This window comes from Pristiophorus japonicus, chromosome 4 (assembly GCF_044704955.1).
Source record: "Pristiophorus japonicus isolate sPriJap1 chromosome 4, sPriJap1.hap1, whole genome shotgun sequence".
NCBI lineage: Eukaryota > Metazoa > Chordata > Chondrichthyes > Pristiophoridae > Pristiophorus > Pristiophorus japonicus.
Genome location: NC_091980.1, coordinates 210,133,797 through 210,155,414, shown reverse-complemented (window position 1 = coordinate 210,155,414; position 21,618 = coordinate 210,133,797). Strand labels below are relative to the sequence as shown.

Sequence of the window (21,618 nt, the reverse complement as noted above, 5' to 3'; positions counted from 1 at the left end):
AGGAGGCCATGATGGATCATCCACTCGACACTTCGAGCTGAAGATGGTTGCAAACGCTTCAGCTTTGTCTTTTGCACTTGCGTGCTGGGCTCCACCATCATTGAGAATGGGGATATTCATGGAGCCTCCTCCTCCCATTCGTTGTTTAATTGTCCACCACTATTCACGACTGGATGTGGCATGACTGCAGAACTTTGATCTGATCCTTTGATTGCTTAGTTCTGTCTATAGCATGCTGCTTCTGCTGTTTAGCATGTATGTATTCCTGTGTTGCAACTTCCCCAGGTTGGTACCTCATTATTAGGTATGCCTGGTGTTGCTCCTGGCATGCTCTTCCACACTCCTCATTGAACCAAGGTTGCTCTCCTGGCTTGATGGTAATGGTAGAGTGAGGGATATGCCAGGCCATGAGGTTACAGATTATGGTGGAATACAATTCTGCTGCTGCTGATGGCCCACAGCGCCTCAGGGATTCCCAGTTTTGAGCTGCCAGATCTGTTCTGAATCTGTCCCACTTAGCACAGCGGTAGTGCCACACAACATGATGAAGGTTGTCCTCAGTGTGAAGTCAGGATTTTGTCTAAACAAGACTGTGCGGTGGTCACGACTACCAATGCTATCATGGACAGATGCATCTGCGACTGGTAGATCGGTGAGGACGAGGTGAGTAGGTTTTTCCCTCGTGTTGGTTCTCACCACCTGCTGCAGGCCCAGTCTGGCAGCTATGTCCTTCAGGGCTCGGTTAGTCGTGGTGGTACCGAGCCACTCCTGGTGATGGACATTGAAGTCCCCCACCCACAGTACATTCTGTACCCTTGCTACCCTCAATGCTTCTTCCAAGTGATGTTCAACATGGAGGAATACTGATCCACCAGCTGAGGGAGGGCAGTAGGTGGTAATCAGCAGGATGTTTCCTTGCCTATGCTTGACCTGAAGCCATGAGTCTTCATGGGGTCCGGAGTCAATGTTGAGGACTCCCAGGGCCACTCCTTCCTGACTATACCACCGTGCCCCCACCTTTTGTTGGTCTGTCCTGCCGGTGGGAGGGGACATACCCAGGGGCATTTGACAAGGTGCCACATAAAAGGTTACTGCACAAGATAAAATTTCACGGGGTTGGGGATAATATATTAGCAAGGATAGAGGATTGGCTAACTAACAGAAAACAGAGTCGGGATAAATGGTTCATTCTCTGGTTGGAAACCAGTAACTAGTGGGGTGCCGCAGAGATCAGTGCTGGGACCCCAACTATTTACACTCCGTCCCTTCTTACAATCTACGTTAACGACTTGGAACGTTGCCAAGTTTGCTGATGATACATAGATGGGAGGAAAAGCAATGTGTGAGGAGGACACACAAAATCTGCAAAAGGACATAGCCAGGCTAAGTGAGTAGGCAAAAATTTGGCAGATGGAGTATAATGTTGAAAAGTGTGAGGTCATGCACTTTGGCAGAAAAAAATCAAAGCAAGTTATTATTTAAATGGAGAAAGATTGCAAAGTACTGCAGTACAGTGGGACCTGGGGGTACTTGTGCATGAAACACAAAAGGATAGTATGCAGGTACAGTAAGTGTTCAGGAAGAGGGGATGGAGTATAAAAGCAGGGAAGTCTTGCTACAGCTATACAAAGTATTGGTGAGGCCACACCTGGAATACTGTGTGCAGTTTTGGTTTCCATATTTACGAAAGGATATACTTGGTTTGGAGGCAGTTCAGAGAAGGTTCACTAGGTTGATTCTGGGGATGAGGGGGTTGACTTATGAGGAAAGGTTGAGTAGGTTGGGCCTCTACTCATTGGAGTTCAGAAGAACAAGAGGTGATCTTATCAAAACGTATAAGATTATGAGGGGGCTTGACAAGGTGGATGCAGAGAGGATGTTTCCACTGATGGGGGAGACTAGAACTAGAGGGCATGATCGTAGAATAAGGGGCCGCCCATTTAAAAGAGAGATGAGGAGGAAATACTTCTGAGGGTTGTAAATCTGTGGAATTTGCTGCATCGGAGAGCAGTGAAAGCTGGGACATTGGAGCAGACTGGGACATTGGCTGAAAGATATGTTTGACTCGTCTGTGGGATAACTCTCCCAATTTTGGCACAAGTCCCCAGGTATTAGGGAGGAGGACTTTGCAGGGTCGACTGGACTGGGTATGCCATTGTCATGTCCGAAACCGGTGCCGAAGTCAATGCCGGATTGTCCGTCCGGTTTTATTCTTGTTTCTCGTAGCGATTTGTTACAACTGAGTGGCTTGCTCGGCCATTTCAGAGGGCAGTTAAGAGACAACCATATTGCTGAGAGTCTGGAGGCACTCATAGGCTGGACCAGGTAAGGACAGCAGATTTGCTTCCCTAAAGGACATGCAATTTTATAGTTCACTGGAATGACAGATGATTGCCATGTTGATAGAAAATGGGCTCAATAAATTCAGTCTAGTTATGAGGAACCAAGTGTTTAGAGTTCTTTTGTTTTTCCCTGAGCCAATTTCCTCCATCTTGACTAACGAGAGTTTGACATGTAATTTGATTATAGTAGCCATCGTATCTGAGTCTGATCATATTCATGCATGTGTACTGCCAGAAGGAGTCACTGGACAGCGATCAGTAGCCAGAGCCTTGAGTCATTTTCTTTTCTCTACTAAAAATTGCTGGGGCCAATTATACTGCCCCTAATGAGAACTTACTCAGCACAGTGAGGATTGTACCTGTGACTTTTGTAGTCTCTGTGGGTGGATGGGGTCACTGAATCCTCAAAACATTTAATGCTCTTGACATTTTCAGGGGAAGGAGCACATACTTTCAATGTAAGTTACTTTGTTTTCCCTCCATAGAAAAAAGAGACAACTGTAAGGAAATATTGAAACTTCCTCAATTGCTTCTGGCATTGGTCTTATTTTAATGGGAGAGACAAAGGCCAGTCGACAATGATAAACCCACTGAATACCCATTGGAGAGTCTCTTCTAGTTTGGAGGCTTGTTGGGCAGGTCCTCCAGTAGATTGCCTCATGACAATCAAAATTTTCATTTTAAAGATAGGGTTATGTAAACTTTTGAAAGTGTTTCTGATTTGCACCTCTTCTACAGCGAGTCGTGTAAATTTACGTACTCGGCTGTTAGCATAAAGTTCTCATTTCAAGAATGTAATGAAGTACAAAGAGAGTTCGGGCATAGTGCACAACAGAATTTTTCTTGTTCCATTTCATTACAGTCGGTGAAATTACAGCTGAACTATCAAAAATGAAAAGTTGGCTTAAAAAGAGTGATGCAATCCGCCTCACAACAGAGATTAAAATGGATTTCAGTAGTGGAACACCACCGACCTCCCTTTTACCACCTAGAAAATATATATTTTTTAAATTAAATAAACCATAAACTTTTATTTTGCAGGTGCGAACCATGGCCAGAGATTTGTATGACGATCATTTTAAGGCTGTGGAAAGCATGCCTCGAGGAGTGGTAGTCACACTCCGAAACATAGCTACACAACTCGAGTCTGCATGGGAGCTTCATGCTAACAGACAGGCAAGTAAAATTGACATTTCTGTTTGAGCTTGTGATTTCTGCTAAATATAATTTTGGATAATTAAATATCACTGTCGCTTCTTGAAATATTTTAATTGAAATCCAAATCATTGTGCAGATGTTTGTAACATTTTGCCTTTGGGGCTTCTGTTATGGGCACTTCAATGCCAATCTGCTTAATTGAGGGTGGGCTACAGTGCTGGGAAAACATCAATCAGATGTCAGTGCTGGGCATCCATAGCACTGTCTCATGCTGTTTCCACATATTTGCCCTTTTAAAAGCAGGGCCAGTGTGATCTGGGCCTCCAAGCTCTGCAGCTAATGTGTGAAGTCTCCTGATCCTCCGGTAAGCAGTGTCATCCACCTTGTGTTCCACACCCAGTATTTTCTCCTCTCTCCTCACTTTCTAATTCTTCCCTGCCACCAAGTTGCTGTCTCTGACCTGTTGCTGTAAAGGGATGGTGTGAGTGAGTGGTTCTGACGAGATGAGGATGCACCTACTAGTTCTTGTGTTTCTTCTCTGGCACATCTGGAAGAAGAGAGGTTGAAATAGGTTGCTGAGGAGCTGAGTTCACATGTTTTCAACAGAAGGAGCATGGTGGGATTCTTGATTTTGTTTGGTGAATGGTAATATGGGTATGACAGGATGAGCGAAGCAGAATGACCTGAGGAATTGCCAGGTGGCTCCTGCCTCTCCACTGCCAATTCCCTCTATTGCCGCCTTGCTCTGAAACTCTCTAACTCGTTCATCATAGGGGAGTGAAGGCACAGTTTGGGGAAGAGGATCTACCACTTGTAGCCAATCGCTCTGCTGTTACGGGCTGCATTCTCCATATTTTTTTAAGTGAGAATGATCTCTGGTTGTCAAAAGATACAATCAATATAGTCAAAGTGTTGGCATAATGTGTGATGGCAGGTATATGAGCAAAGCAATTGCATACCATGTGAAGCTTTAGTAGGGTGAAAGCATGTAAGGATGTGTGTGAAGGAATACTTTAAAGTTTAGACTGGGGGCGTGAAGGAATGCATGCCCATTATGGTAAGCAGCTGAAACACATCATCACAGTGGGAGTAAATTGATTGTGAATATTTGGAAAGTGCAGCTGGGTCATTTTACCTGGCATGGTAATTGTCGAGTTAGAAATGACTATCATGGCCACTGCTGTGCTGCTCTTCTTATGGGACAACATTGCAAGATCTCTGTAATGTTTTTGGTTAACTTCATTCAGAAACACTGTCACAACCTCATTGACGAACCTGCATCTCTCTTGCGGCCTGCAGATCTAACAGACATCTTTCTGTGGATGAGTTTTTAGAATTGTTGCAAACGTGTCTTTTTGGTACACTGCTTCTAAGCTGCTGACGGCCTTTAAATCCTGCAGAAGCATGTAGGTTACTGCCTGCGCGCGCACTCAAACTGGTGTTTGTGACACCAGGAGCTTGTCATTCTGAAAATTTGTCCGACCTTGGAAATTCTGGCCTGTCAGCACATTTCTCGGCAGGCAAGTGGAAATTATGCTTCTCTTTTACACTTGGGAGTTTGCTCAAGTGAAAAATATAGACTAAGATGCCGCCGATCGATACTTGAGAAGGAATCTGCTGAATGGTAAAATTCAGAGATGAAGAAGATAACCTTTTTTGTGTTGCAGGGTGTGGATGGTGAGGCTACATGGAGAGATTTAATGAAAACTGCCCTGGAGAATTTGATTGTACTACTAAAGGATGAAAATACAATCTCTCCCTATGAGATGTGCAGCAGTGGGCTGGTGCAAGCACTTCTTACTGTCCTCAATAATGTTAGTATGATGATGTCAAAGAGCATGTGTTATTTTTGATCTGCCTTGTAGCTTGCAATATTCACTCATTTTCTTTCACTCTGTAGAATGTGGAATTAGATGTGAAACAAGATTGTAGTCAACTGATCGAGCGAATAAATGTCTTCAAAACAGCATTCAGTGAAAATGAAGATGAAGAAAGGTGGGGAGGATGCTTCTTAAATTTTGAATTGCATTTTTGAAAAACAATTCCTTTTAGTTTTGTAACATGACATTTTTTACTTTTTAGTCGGCCAGCTGTTGCCCTTGTTCGAAAGCTAATAGCAGTGTTAGAATCTATTGAGAGGCTGCCTCTTCATTTGTACGATACCCCTGGCTCTTCATATAACTTGCAGGTAGGAGAATGTTTGTTGCTTTAGTCTGATTTTGCTTTCCTGCAGCTTCCAGTTGATTTTATCTGTACAATACAAGAAGTATATGGAAGCTGCTGTTCAGTATTAATCAATTGCTGTGCATGTTTGATAGTTTATATTTAATGCTGAGAAGTTCCAATCCGTCTATTTGTACGACTGAAGATTTATTTTGTTGTTAAAGGCAAAGGAAACAACATTTATTCTGTGCAAGCCAGCTTTTGTGGCAGCATCTCCAATCCTTTGTTGTCGCATGTAGCCTTAAGTGTAAAGTGGCTTGGACAAATTGTTAACCTGGCAGTGTAAGGAAGCTGAAGCAGTCCATGACGACTTGACAATTCATATTCCTCACATACATATTCCAAGCCACTCAGAATTTTCTTTTGCCCCAAACTCCTGCCTGATAATATTAGCCATTTTGGCAGTCATGTGGAGATATGTTGCAGCTTGCTATGACTTTGAAGTTCAGGTGAAATTCTACCAATCTGTTACAGACTGTTTTTCCTCCCTTCAAGATCCTGACAAGAAGGCTGAGGTTTAGATTAGAACGTGCCCCTGGGGAGACATCATTGATAGACAGAACTGGAAGAATGCTCAAAATGGAACCGTTGGCTACTGTTGAATCCTTGGAGCAGTATCTTCTTAAAATGGTGAACAATGTGATGTAACTATTACAAAAATTACCATTTTACAGTTTAAGGATATTGAAAGAATGAGCGAATATGTGACACATTTTAGTACTATCCTTTTTTTGGTTCAGGTGGCAAAACAGTGGTATGACTTTGACAGATCATCCTTTGTATTTGTGCGTAAATTACGTGAGGGACAAACGTTTACCTTCCGGCACCAGCATAACTTTGATGAAAATGGGATAATATACTGGATTGGGACAAATGCAAAGTAAGTTTGAAAATTAATATTTTTTGCATTTGAGGTAATGATTTGTATGTATTTCCCAAAAGAAAAACAGCTGTGTGTGTGTGTAGGTAAACTCAGTTCTTGGAATAACATATTCCAAAATTTCATCAGTTGGCTCCTTGGGTAAGGTTTGCTCATCAGTGAATATTTTTGTATGGAGCAGTTCAAACATTTTGTCGAAGTTGATCTTTTTTCCTCATATTCCTGCAATAGAAGATTATTTTTGAAGATGTTTTAATTTCAAGACATTGTCAACATGATTCTGCACCCACCCACCCCGTCAAACTCCTGCACAGTGTATAATAGGCAGGTTGAATACCTGACCTCCGGCTACTCTTGAGAGCTCCTTGAGGAAATTGTTTTGCAATTTTTCAGATTTGCACCAGAGTATAACAGTAAATCACGTGTAGCACAGTTTGGAAAATCTCTTCCAAGTAATGATTATAACTGATTAAAATTATATCCGTCAATGGAAAGGCTGGCTCATGATGTGCTTTATAATTTGCTGAAACTGCTCTGTGACGTATGTAGTACATTTGCTTTTGAGTGAGACTATTTAAATGGACTGAAAAGCCATATTTTAGAGAGAAAGTATGGCCCTCAATTGTAAATGTATTAACTAAACTATGTTACAATCATTTTAAGAGTCATGTAGTAATTTTAAGTAATATAGGTAATGGGAATAGATTAATGGTCTGTCAATAATACAACCATACTTTTAGTATATTTGTTGAATTTGTTTTTCATTATGTTCATTGTTGAATTGCAGAACTGCATACGAATGGGTGAATCCTGCAGCTTATGGCTTGGTGGTTGTAACATCTTCAGAGGGGAGGAATTTACCATATGGACGATTGGAAGACATTTTAAGTCGTGACAGCTCAGCCCTTAATTGCCACACGAATGACGATAAGAATGCTTGGTTTGCTATCGATCTTGGGCTTTGGGTGATCCCGTCAGCCTACACTTTGCGGCATGCACGTGGTTATGGTCGGTCTGCCCTGAGGAACTGGGTTTTTCAAGTTTCCAAAGATGGACAAAACTGGACAACCCTATACACCCATGTGGATGACTGCAGCTTGAATGAGCCAGGGTGAGTCAACAGGATTAGGATAAAATTACATTCAATCACTGTTTTAATATATAAATAATGTTTAATGTGAGATTTGAAGTTTCCAACTGTCAATGTTGGTGTTTATCCTCCACATGAGCAGTAATCCAAATCCCACTCAGATTACATAACCCTTTTATTCCCCTTTTCGTTTAACTGCCTATCAAGCCTATTCTTAAATGTTGACATTGTCTCTGCTTCAATCGATAATTGTTAGTAACTCCCAGGCTTAACCACCCTCTGCTTTATTTAAAAAAGGTTTCTCCCTAAATTTCTAGCATTCAGTCTTGTTGGTGTCCTGTTATTGTAGAACCCTCAATCATTGGGAACAGTGTGCTTCTATCTATTCTCTCCTGTTCTTTCATAATTTCAAATAGCTCTATCAAATCTCCCCTTAATTTCCCCCACTCCAACAATTTTGCAAGTCTTCCTTCGTATTGTATTTACTCATACCAGCGTGCTACTAAATCTGCGCTGTATCCTTTCTATTTTCCATTTTCTTAACAAAGTGTGGAGTCCAAAACTGTACATAGTACTTCTTCCAATGTGGGCTTACCGAGGTTAGAATCATAGAATGGTTACAGCACAGAAGGAGGCCATTCAGCCTGTCGAGCCCATGCCGAATCTGCAAGAGCACTTCAGTAAGTCCCACTCCCCTGCCCTTTCCCCGTAGCCCTGCAATTTTTTTTTCCTTCAGGTACTTATCCAGTTCCCTTTTGAAAGCCACGATTGAGTCTGCCTCCACCACCCTTTCAGGCAGTGCATTTCAGAACCTAACAATTCGCTCCATAAAAAAGGTTTTTCCTCATGTCGCCTTTGGTTCTTCTGCCAATCACCTTAAAGTTGTGTTCTCTAGTTTTTAACCCTCCCACCAATGAGAACAGTTTCTCTCGATCTACTCTGTCTGGACGACTCATGATTTTGAAGACCTCTAACAAATCTCCTCTCAACCTTCTCTGCTCCAAGGAGAACAACTCCAGCTTCTCCAGTCTATCCACTGAAATCTCTCATCCTTGGAACCATTCTTGTAAATCTTTCTGTACCCTCTCTTAAGGCCTTCACACCCTTCCTAAAGTACAGTGCTCAGAATTGGACACACTACTCCAGTGGAGGCCGAATCAGTGTTTTATAAAGGTTCATCATAACTTCATTGCTTTTGTACTCTATGCCTCTACTTATGAAGCCCAGGATCCCATATGCTTTTTTTAAACCGCTTTCTCAACCTGCCCTGCCACCTTCAATGATTTGTGCACATATATCCCCAGGTGTCTCTTCATGCCCCCCCCCCCACCCCTCACAAATTGTAATCTTTAGTTTATATTGCGTCTCCTCGCTCTTCTTACCAAAATGTATCACTTCAGCTTTTCTGTATTAAATTTCATCTGCCACATGTCCGCCCATTCCACCAGTTTGTCAATGTCCTTTTTGAAGTCTATCACCTCCTCTTCACTGTTCACCTATACTTCCAAGTTTTGTGTCCTCTGCAAATTTTGAAATTGTGCCCTGTACACCCAAGTCCAAGTTATTAATATATATTTAGAAAAAGCAGTGGTCCGAGTACCGACCCCTGGGGACCACCACCACTGTGTACCTTCCAGTTCGGAAAAAAACTGTTCACCAGTACTCTGTTTCCTCTCACTTACCCAATTTTGCAACTGTCCCTTTGCATCAACTGCATTGCCCTAATCAACCTTCTCTGTTCCCTCATCAAAAAACTCATTCAAATAAGTTAACCACGATTTGCCTTTAACAAATTCATGCTGGCTTTCCTTAATTATTACAACAACAACTTGTATTAATATAGCACTTTTACTGAAATGAAACGACCCAAGCATTTCACAGGAGTATTGAGATTTTTTTTTAATTGATACCGAGCCGCATAAGTAGGAATTAGCACAAGTGACCAAAAGCTTGGTCAAAGAGTTAGGTTTTAAGGAGCATCTTGAAGGGGGAAAGAGGTAGAGTTTTAAGCAGAGAATTCCAGAGCTTGGGGCCTAAGTAACAGAATTAATTAATCCACACTTGTCTAAGTGATTGATTGCTATTTTTGTCCTGGATTATTGTTTTGTTCACCAGTCCCTCCAGCCCTAGATCCAAATCATTGATGAACGCAGTGAGCAGAAGGATAGGAAATTATCGGTATTACAATACAAAATAGCTGTGTATTTGTGTATGTTGGACCTTACTAATGGTAATCAATTTGATGAAAAACAAAACAATCTTGTACTCAAAAATCCACTCCAACCCTCTGTCCTTTCGAACTGCTGTCATATCTCAAACCTCCCATTCCTCTTCAGAGTCCTTGAACATATTGTCCTCTCCCAAATCTGTATCCATCTTTCCCACAATTTCAGTTGTAAATCTCTCCAATCAGCTTTCCGCCCCCTGCCCCAGCACTGAAACAGCACTAATCAAAGTGGCAAGTGACATCCTCTGTGACTGATCATGGTATATTTTCCCTCCCTCCCTCTCCCTTTTCGAGCTCTCTGCAGCCTTTGACATATCCTCCTCCTCCAATGTCTGTCCTCTGTTGTCCAGCTCATTGACTCTGCCCTCACTTGGTTTCATTCTTGCCAGACTGATCATAGCCAGAGCATCCCCAGCAATGGCTTCTCTTCCTGCCACCTCTGGAGTACCTCAAGGATCATTCCTTGACCCTGTCTTCTTTCCCATCTATATGCTGGCCCTTCTGGCTATCATCTAAAGATATGGGGTCAAGTTCAGTACGCTTGCTGCTAACAATCAGCTCTACTTCTCAACCACCTCTCAACCCCTTCGCTGCCTTTGTGCTGTTAGATTAGTTGTTCAATGTCCAGTCCCGATGAGCTACAAATTATTCCAGTTAAACATTGGCAATGCCGAAGCCATCATCTTCGGCCTCCGCTGCAAACTCTGTAGCCTTGCCATTGATTCAATCCTCCTCCCCAGCCACTGTCTCGGGCTGAGCAACCTTAGCATCCTATTCGACCCCGAGGTGAATTTCCGATTATATATCCTCTCCATCATAAAGACTTCCTATTTCCACTTCTGTAACATTTCTCACCTCTGTCCCTGTCTCACTCCATCTGCTGCTGAAACTCTCATCTGTGCTTTTGTTACCTCTAGATCTGATAATTCCAAGGTTGTCTATACTGGTTTCCCATCCTGTATGCTGTATACTTCAGTTCATCCAAAATTCTGCTGTCCATATCCTGTCACTTCTGCCCCCTCCTCTCCTTTTAATTAACCTCCTTCAAACCCATCTCTTAGAGCAAGCTTTTGGTCACCCCTCCTGTTATCTCCTCCTTTGGCTTGATATCCGTTTGTGTCTAATTATGCCTTTGTGAAACATTTGCAATGTTTTACTATATAAATGCAAGTTCTTGCTTGCTATTGATTTCAACAAGGGACAGGGAATGGATACCATTCTCTAATGTTAATGGGTCACTATTGAACTCCAGCATAAAACTGTACGGATGTTTAGTTTCTGCATTATAATTTTGGGCCTAGTTTTATATTGGCTTTAATTCTAAAATAGCAATGTGATTTTTTTTTTTTTGACACTTCACTGGCTTGATAGAAAATTTACAGAACTTTGCTTTTGCCTGATTAAATGAGTCTCAAGATAATTTTTGTCAAGAATTCAAATATAAATTATGTTTTAGATCCACAGCAACATGGCCTCTGGATCCTCCAAAGGATGAGAAACAGGGGTGGCGACACATTCGGATTAAACAGATGGGTAAAAATGCCAGTGGGCAGACTCACTACCTCTCCCTCTCTGGTTTTGAACTGTATGGGACAGTTTCTGGTGTGTGTGAAGACCAACTTGGTAAGAAAATTGTTGGTTAAGCATTATTATTACAGAATGGTTTAAAATATTGCCTTATCGTTTACAAAATTAACAGATAGATGTACTTTTTTTTCATTTCATCCTCTGACTAACTCCTTTTAATAAAACTGCCATATTGAGCCAAATCATTGGTTAACATTGTGCCTGTTGCTGATAGACAACTATTTGTAAAAACTGAGATTCAGTATTGTTCCATACAATAGTAATCCTAATACAGTATATAATTGCATCCTCCTCCATTTCTTTTCTCTCTACCCACTCCAAAAAAAAAGGTGGTATCATGATTTTAATATTTTGTAATGTTATGTTTCCTCAATAGGAAAAGCAGCTAAGGAAGCAGAAGCCAATCTAAGGAGACAGAGACGCCTGGTGCGTTCTCAGGTTCTGAAGTACATGGTGCCAGGTGCACGTGTGGTTAGAGGCATTGACTGGAAATGGAGAGATCAAGATGGCAATCCACCAGGCGAGGGCACTATCACAGGAGAACTGCATAATGGTAAAGAAAGCAAATGGCATGCTGGCCTTCACAGCGAGGGGATTTGAGTATAGGAGCAGGGAGGTTTTACTGCAGTTGTACAGGGCCTTGGTGAGATCACACCTTGAGTATTGTGTGCAGTTTTGGTCTCCTAATCTGAGAAAGGACGTTCTTGCTATTGAGGGAGTGCAGCGAAGGTTCACCAGACTGATTCCCGGGATGGCAGGACTGACCTATGAGGAAAGACTGAATCGGCTATGCTTAGACTCACTGGAATTTAGAAGAATGAGAGGGGATCTCATAGAAACTTAGAAAATTCTGATGGGACTGGACAGGTTAGATGCAGGAAGAATGTTCCCAATGTTGGGGGAAGTCCAGAAACAGGGATCACAGTCTATAGGTAAGGGGTAAGCCATATAGGACTGTGGGTGAAAAAGTTTCTCCTCACCTGAGAGTTATGAACCTGTGGAATTCTCTGCCACAGAAAGTTGTTGAGTCCAGTTTGTTGGACATATTCAAAAGGGAGTTAGATGTGGCCTTTACGGCTAAAGGGATCAGCGGGTATAGAGAGAAGGTTGGGGTGGGGTACTGAGGTTGCATGATAAGCCATGATCATATTGAATGGTGGTGCAGGCTCGAAGGGCCGAATAGCCAACTCCTGCACCTATTTTCTATGTTTCTATGTTAAAGCAGTAAGATATTTGTTTTTATCCTTGCAACACTAAATGCAGTAATTGTGGTGCTTACTGGTATGCAGTGTTTTTTAATTGAAAACCTGGATTCTTCATTTTGGAATTTTTGTCATGTGGTTAAAACAAGAAGCCAGGTTTTTGTAAAATGTTCTAGGTATGAAATACATCTACATTGGTGACGTTTTTCATGATCTACCTGTGAGCTGCACTTTTGCAATCCATCCTATTTCACTTGTATTTCATAACACTAGATTTGATTCCAGTCTGAGCTAGTTAATATTATTGGTATAATCCAAAATACCTGTATTCTAAAAATGAAATGGTCATAAATTACTGCAATTTGCAGGAAAAAATTGACCATTACTTTTGACTGACTCGTAAAGCTTGGATGCAACTTAATTGATGTATGTCCCAATTCGCTGTGCAGGCTAGTTGACAGCAAACATGCTGCGTGGGGAATAAAAGCATAAGAAATAGGAACAGAGGTAGGCCATACGGCCCCTCGAGCCTGCTCCACCATTCAATAAGATCATGGCTGATCTGATCATGGACTCAGCTCCACTTCCCCGCCTATTCCCCATAACCCCTTATCCCCTTATCGCTCAAGAAACTGCCTATTTCTGTCTTAAATTTATTCAATGTCCCAGCTGCCACAGCTCTCCAAGGCAGCAAATTTCACAGATTTACAACCCTCTGAGAAGAAATTCTTCCTCATCTCTGTTTTAAATAGGCGGCCCCTTATTCTAAGGTCATACCCTCTCGTTCTAGTCTCACCCATCAGTGGAAACATCCTCTCTGCATCCACCTTGTCAAGCCCCCTCATAATCTTATACGTTTCGATAAGATCACCTCTCATTCTTCCGAACTCCAGTGAGTAGAGGCCAAACCTACTCAACCTTTCCTCATAAGTCAACCCCCTCATCCCCAGAATCAACCTAGTGAACCTTCTCTGAACTGCCTCCAAAGCAAGTATATCCTTTTGTAAATATAGAAACCAAAACTGCACGCAGTATTCCAGGTGTGGCCTCACCAATACCTTGTAGAGCTGTAGCAAGACTTCCCTGCTTTTATACTCCATCCCCTTTGCAATAAAGGCCAAGATACCATTGATCTTCTTGATCACTTGCTGCACCTGCATACTATCCTTTTGTTTCACATGCACAAGTACCCCCAGATCCTGCACTTTGCAATCTTTCTCCATTTAAATAATAACGCTCTTTGATTTTTTTTTTCTGCCAAAGTGCATGACCTTACACTTTCCAACATTATACTCCATCTGCCAAATTTTTGCCCACTCTCTTAGCCTGTCTGTCATTTTGCAGATTTTTTGTCCTCCTCACACATTGCTTTTCCTCCCATCTTTGTATCGTCAGCAAACAGTCCCTTCTTCCAAGTCATTAATATAGATTGTAAATAGTTGGGGTCCCAGCACTGATCCCTGCGACACCCCACTAGTTACTGGTTGCCAACCAGAGAATGAACCATTTATCCTGCCTCCCTGTCAGATAGCCAATCCTTTATCCATGCTAATATATTACCCCCAACCCCTTGAACTTTTATTTTGTGCAGTAACCTTTTATATGGCACCTTGTCAAATGCCTTCTGGAAGTCCAAATACACCACATCCCCTTTATCCACCCTGTTTGTTATATCCTCAAAGAACTCCAGCAAATTTGTCAAACATGATTTCCCCTTCATAAATCCATGCTGACTCTGCCTGACCGAATTTTGCTTTTCCAAATGTCCTGCTACTGCTTCTGGTATTAAGCTGATTCTTTCTTTTCCTTGATATCTCTTCGCACTGACCCCCTCAGTTGGCTTGTTGTTTAAAAAGCAAGTGTTTCAAAGTATTCTTTCACACTTTTTACCTAGTTTTATCATAAGCTTATTAATTGATACCATTTTTTAAAGTATCTAGTTTTGGTATGCTGTTCTTTTGTCCTCCTTTGTGATTTTGTCAAATCAAAAGCATAAATTATTCATTTGACTTTGACTCTGAATCCTATGCTGGAGACTGAGGAAATGGTGAAGGTGGTTAAATATTTCACCTCAGTTTTCACCAAGTAAGGTGAAGGTAGAATTGTAGGAATACCTAAGGAAGATGTGGATGAGCCACAACTGGACATAAGTATTTAAAAGGAAAGTGTATTAAAAACATTTCATGGAAGTCTAAATAGTAGCAGTAGTAATCTTAATTTTTCAGAAAATGTTGGCTTGGAGGGTGGCAAATGTTACATCTATGTTCAAGAAAGGGCTAAGTCAGGAAATTATAAGCAGGTTAGACATTTGGAGTTCATAGTACAGGATGAAATTGGTAAACAATTTGAAGCGCATGGGCTAATCAGGTCAGTCAGGATGAACTTTATGGGGCAGGTTGTGCTTGATTAATTTAATTGAATTTTTTGAACAAATCTCGAGTGTAACTGTAAAGAACATGGATATTCAGAAGGCATTTAATAAGCTGCTTCAAAAGAATTGTTAGGAAAATCAAAGCTTATGGTATTAAAAGGTTAGTTCAGGTCGGGGAGTACTGCAAGGAAAATGAGAGAAGTGATTAGAGCTGGATGAACAATTTGTGCCCTATTTTAATTTTTATGCTCATCAAGCTGAAAGATGTCGGCGTACGGTACAGTACAATCAGATGCAGAGTAAAGCTCCCTCTACTCTGTCCCAACAATGTGCTTCAGCCCCAACCTCAGAAGGACAGTCCCTATTATGTCAGTGTAATATTTTTTCACACCAGCCATGCTATGGCCTATCTGAAGTGATTGCCAATTGCTGCTGAATGAGGGATAGTTTTGTGCTGTAGCCCCATGCCCAATAGGAATTGGATAGATGCTGTTCCAACTTAGTTCACAGCCAGCAGGGAAGACTTTTTTTTAAGTGTGTACTTTCTGATTTGAAACTAACTGGCATGTGCTGGTTGTCAACTGGAGCTTTTCAGGTCAGGTGTGCATTTTGTTACCTTGGTCTTTTAGACAGCACATCATGAGTCCTTTTATTTAATTGAATGGACTTCAAGAGCCGTTCTACATTATGCATTATTATTAAATACAGACTAATTGTATGCATTAATAGTTGAGTTTTCTGCCAGGCATTACTCTCTTCTATGTGGCTTTCAGCTTGGCATTTGCAATACATTTCCTTATCTCTGTTACTCAATTTTCCTTCTTGCACTGCTTCACTGGGACCAGACTATAATCTTATGAATTCCGACATATTAAACAGCAGCAGCATACTTTTTGTAATTAATATGCAATGCACAGAACTAATTTGAGTTCCTCTGTGCTGAATGTGGCTCTGTGCTGAATATAATAGTATACTATGGGCAAATATATTTTAACTAATCTTCAGACAGTGAAAACCTGAGCAGAAAATAGGTGTGAAGTTAGCTATTAAAAGTGCTAATTAATTCCTCTGAAAACTGTCTCTATTCCTAGTAAAGTAATATTGAACTACTATACATGTCCAATAGTCTGGTCCCACCGGGTGAAGCTGCTGTCCAAATAGCCGCTGTCTGCTTTCTGCTGGGTCTGATAAACTCCTGTCCCTTTCCAGGCTGGATTGATGTCACCTGGGATGCTGGTGGCTCTAACTCTTACCGTATGGGCGCAGAAGGAAAGTTTGACCTCAAGCTTGCACCAGGGTACGACCCTGATTCAGCGCCATCACCCAAACCTGTTTCATCCACTGTTTCAGGCACAGCGCAGGCATGGAGCAGCTTGGTGAAAAACAACTGCCCAGACAAGATGGCGGCTACTGCGCCGGGCTCCTCCAGTCGAAAAGGAAGCAGCAGTTCTGTGTGTAGTGTGGCTAGTAGCAGCGATATAAGCTTGAGTTCATCTAAAATGGATCGCAGATCTGAAAACGTATTGGAACAGACAACTGCTTCTGGTACAGACAGTCACGAACCTATTGTTGTCCTTTCTGCCACTGATATTTTGCCCCAGGGAGGAACAGGATCAACTTCTAGTGCCAGTACCAGCACCTTGACTGCAGACACAGCAAGTGAAAATGTGGAGAGGAAGCCCGGTCCTGAGGCCTCAATGCGTAATTCTGGAGAATCTGGGGCAATATCAATGGGTATTGTTAGTGTGAGCTCCCCGGATGTGAGTTCAGTAGCTGAATCGTCGAACAAGGAAGCAGTATCACAGCGCCCGCTTAGTTCTTCAGCAAGTAACAGACTTTCAGTAAGCTCACTGTTGGCTGCAGGGGCCCCCATGAGCTCAAGTGCCAGTGTACCCAATCTATCTTCAAGGGAAGCCTCCAGCCTTATGGAATCCTTTGTACGGCGAGTTGCAAATATTGCACGCACCAATGCTACCAATAACATGAATTTAAGCCGCAGTAGCAGTGATAACAACACTAATACTCTGGGACGAAATGTAATGAGTACGGCAAGTAAGTGATTCATTTTATTTGATATATTTGCATTGCTGTAGATGCTCACTAATGAGATTCTTGTGGTGTAATTTGAGAAAACCGTTGTTGAGAAACTTTTGTCCATGTGTTTTGCTAGGTTTTCTACCATGAAGAACTTTGACAATTTAAAATACTCTGTATTTTATTGAAAAGTTTTAATTGTGTTCCATAATATCATGAAAATATTCTGCCTCAATTCCTGTTGCCACCACCTCCTCAGAACCCAAGTCTGAGCCCTCCTTTTGAGCACTCCTGCCCCTTGTAAGTTAGACTTTTCCTGACTACGATTTGGTTTCCCCCTCCTCCCTCCACATTCCAATTTCCTCCTTGTTTCTTACTGTTTCTCTCTCACTTTTTAGGGAGACTAACTTTTTTTTGACATTTATAGTAAGATATATCCAACAGCGAGAAAGGCATGTACTTTATCTTCAGGGATGATTCTTCCTCTTATGGTTACAATGCCAGTATTTTTGTTTGAGTTTGCTACTTGATATCCAGCAACAACATTAAGAGTACTTGGTTTGTTTGGCCAATGAAATGCTATTAAATAGAAGAAACATTAAATTCTTGCTCAAAGCATTTTTTTTATTGCTTTGTACATATTTCCTTATTGATCGATATTGGTGCAGCCTTGAATTTTTAGAAGGCAGAGAATTTAAGCAATTTACTTTGATCTACTTGTATAAAAAAAAAAGTTTCAAGTATAAAATATACATTTGTTGGGTTTTTAACAATTATTAAATTATTGTGGTTAAAAATAAAGCATTGATTTTTAACAGTTGCTGAAATTCATGGTAAGAATGTTTGCTTTTTATTGAGGAAAGTGGGAGTAATTCAACGTTTTGTTTCCTGAACATTATAGCTTCTCCTCTCATGGGTGCCCAGAGTTTCCCAAACCTCACAACAACTGGTACCACGTCGACTGTCACCATGTCAACTTCCAGCGTCACCAGCAGCAACAATGTAGCCACGGCAACCACAGGTTTGTCCGTTGGTCAATCGCTCAGTAATACTCTGACAACCAGCCTGACATCCACTTCCAGTGAGAGTGACACAGGTCAAGAAGCAGAATTTTCTTTATATGGTAGGTTACTATCTAGGGCTGGCGGGGGAAATTAAGTTGTACTTAATTGTCACATTGTCTCTGTTGAACTTTGTGCATGATGGTCCTTAGTCTTTACATTTAAGTGTAGGCATTGCCTTAAATCGATTTCCCAATTAAATTTGTTTTACTGGATATGATCAAGTTCCATTAATGCTAATTTAGTATGTCCACTCATGTATATTCTGACAATGGCAATATGGCTTGATGATTTAAATAAAAATTGTGTACAATTAATTGGAAAGAAATGGCTAGTGTTTGAGTACTGCTGCAGAAATTGGCCCAATAAAATTTGAATTTGTTAAATTACTTCACTTTTTAGGACGGTACAAATTAATCCAATAGAATGTTTCTGTGACATGTTACTATACTATTTCTTCATCATGGAGTTCATCCATATTTGTATTGCATCTTTAACCCAAAAAAAACATTTCCAAAGTACTTGGAAAGAAATGCCTAGTGTTCACGAGCATTGCCGCACAACTTGGGCCCATAATTGGGCTGGGATTTCTGTAAGTGTTCCGATCTGTCCATTCAACCTCCATATACAAATAGAAAATCATTCTTTAGGACACCGCCTCTTTAAATATTGAATGTCCCTTGCTCGGCAACTCGAGGCCTTCTTTTGGACTAATGTTCTTTGTGCCTTTCATCATTCACTTCATTTACTTATGTGTTCCTACACGAAGGAAAGTAAGTTTTCTCTTTGGTGTGTTTCAATCCTAGAAAGCAATCTCATTTGGCTTTGTTACTTTGGTCATCTTACCATTTTTTTGTTTTTGTTGCAGTTTCGTTAAGTGTAGTAACATTTTTATTTGGCGAGTGTCTGGTTGCTGTTGTTTTGTTTCTGGACCTATCAATCTCTTGTTTATATGGAGGCCTTTCTGTTGAAAAAACATGTCATATCTTAGTTTTTAAATCAGAGTAAATTTGCAGATAAATGTTCTCACTCCCAATTCCTTTTCCATTTTGAGGTGCACTTCAAAGCTGGAAATGGTTTATTTTATGTTTGCAGGCAGTATTGTTGACCTATCTGGAATTTAAAGAATCCCGGGGCTTCAAAGTTAATTCATTGTTTGAGAGTCTTGCTGTACATTTTGGGTGCCACATATGCCTAATAACAGCGACTGCACTGGGGGGTGGGGCGGGGCGGTGGGAGGGAGAGGGAAGTAACCCATTAATTGTTAAAGACTTTGCGATATCCTGTTCAAATGTCGCTAGAGTTCTCCTCAATCGTCTTCTCCCTGTGGCCGAGAAGCTCCTCCCGGAGTCACAGTGCGGATTTTGTCACCTACGGGGCACAATGGACATGATCTTTGCAGCGCGACAGCTGCAGGAAAAATGCAGGTAGCAGCGTCAGCCCTTATACGTGGCCTTTTTTGACCTTACAAAGGCCTTGGACACTTTCAACCGTGAGGGTCTATGAAGCGTCGTCCTTTTCGGATGCCCCCAAAAGTTTGTCAACATCCTTCGCCTGCTCCACGACGACATGCATGCCGTGATTCTTGGCAACGGATCCATTACAGACCCAATCCACGTCCGGACCGGGGTCAAACAGGGCTGCATCATTGCTCCAACCCTCTTCTCAATCTTCCTCGCTGCCATGCTCCACCTCACAGTCAACAAGCTCCCCGCTGGAGTGGAACTAAACTACAGAACCAGTGGGAAGCTGTTTAACCTACGCCGCCTCCAGGCCAGATCTAAGATCACCCCCAACCTCTGTCATTGAGTTACAGTACGCGGATGACCCCTGCGTCTGCGCACATTCTGAGGCTGATCTCCAGGATATAGTCTTATGTATTTACTGAGGCATATGAAAGCATGGGCCTTACACTAAACATCCATAAGACAAAGGTCTTCCACCAGCCTGTCCTCGCCGCACAGCACTGCCCCCCCAACCCACCAGTCATCAAGATCCACAGCGCGGCCCTGGACAACGTGGACCATTTCCCATACCTCGGGAGTCTCTTATCAACAAAGGCAGACATTGATGCGGAGATTCAACACTGCCTCCAGTGCGCCAGTGCAACCCTCGGCTGCCTGAGGACAAGAGTGTTCGAAGACCAGGCCCTCAAATCTACCATCAAGCTCATGGTCTACAGGGCTGTAGTAATACCCACCCTCCTGTATGGCACAGAGGCATGGGCGATGTACAGAAGACAACTCAAGTCGCTGGAGATATATCACCAACAATGTCTCCGCAAGATCCTGCAAATCCCCTGGGAGGACAGGCGCACCAACATCAGTGTCCTCGTCCAGGCTAACATCCCCAGCGTTGAAGCACTGACCACACTCGATCAGCTTCGCTGGGCAGGCCACATAGTTTGCATGCCAGACATGAGACTCCCAAAGCAAGTGCACTCTGTGGAGCTCTTTCATGGCAAACGAGCCAAAGGTGGGCAACGAAAATGTTACAAGGACACTCTCAAAGCCTCCCTGATAAATTGTGACATCACCACTGACACCTAGGAGTCCCTGGCCAAAGACTGCCCTAAGTGGAGAAAGTGCATCTGGGAGGGCGTTGAGCACTTCGAGTCTCAACGCCGAGAGCATGAAGAGGTCAAGCGCAGGCAGCGGAAGAAGCGTGAGGCAAACCAGTCCCACCCACCTCTTCTCTTGGCGACTGTCTGTCCCACCTGTGACAGGGTCTGTGGCTCTCTTATTGACTGTTCAGCCACCAAAGAACTCACTTCAGGAGTGGAAGCAAGTCTTCCTCGATCCCGAGGGACTGCCTATGATGATGATTAAATGTATGTATCTTTTTTTATTTTATTTGTCTTTCGTCTTTTTTTCTCTTCAATGGTTACACGTCTGACCTATGCAATTTATCAGAGGATTGGCAAGACCCTTGTGCAGACTTTACATCTCAGCGCCTGGTCCACAAGGACAGAGAGACAGTACTAAATGAACTTAACAGTTGAAAGCAATAAAAATACTGGACTGTTCACCAATATCTGTGATAAGGCTTCTGAGCTTTTGTAAAGTTGACCAAGGCAACAAAGCACTCATCCTCTCAAAGTGTGATGGTTCATGTATACCTTTCCTTCTCATTGCTTGGGACAGTCTGGAAGGGTTGGGTAGAAGGATCCACATATTCCTTGGTAGTCCTTGATTAACCTTGAAGGTCAGTTCTCTGATCATCATTATCTCAGTTCGAACTTTGCTCTTCATCTCCTTTGCACGAATTTGATCTGGAAATCGCTAATCTTCATTTGTAAAATTACATTGATATACTTGGGGTGTTTGTATAATCTCTGGTTAAACTGATCAAAGAACCACTTAGGTGTATTTAGCAGCTAATTTGGTCTTTGATATCTGTGTGGGAGAGTACCTGCTTGTCTTAAGATGCGCAAGAGAAGCGAT

The 21,618-nt window shown here is 42.1% G+C and overlaps 1 protein-coding gene across 4 annotated transcripts in view; it reads left to right on the top strand.

The window, feature by feature from the left end:
• Positions 1-21,618, top strand: part of hectd1 (HECT domain containing 1) — a 118,909-nt gene that overhangs the window by 77,333 nt on the left and 19,958 nt on the right. For 3 of the 4 annotated variants that reach the window (XM_070879032.1, XM_070879031.1, XM_070879034.1), the window contains exons 16-26: positions 3,384-3,518; positions 5,168-5,314; positions 5,401-5,495; positions 5,583-5,688; positions 6,219-6,353; positions 6,464-6,603; positions 7,391-7,714; positions 11,377-11,543; positions 11,884-12,060; positions 16,290-17,132; positions 18,016-18,237. In XM_070879032.1, coding sequence (XP_070735133.1) covers positions 3,384-3,518; positions 5,168-5,314; positions 5,401-5,495; positions 5,583-5,688; positions 6,219-6,353; positions 6,464-6,603; positions 7,391-7,714; positions 11,377-11,543; positions 11,884-12,060; positions 16,290-17,132; positions 18,016-18,237 — 2,491 coding nt within the window. The remainder of the gene's footprint in view (positions 1-3,383; positions 3,519-5,167; positions 5,315-5,400; positions 5,496-5,582; positions 5,689-6,218; positions 6,354-6,463; positions 6,604-7,390; positions 7,715-11,376; positions 11,544-11,883; positions 12,061-16,289; positions 17,133-18,015; positions 18,238-21,618) is intronic. The other variant, XM_070879033.1, reaches the window with a different exon arrangement.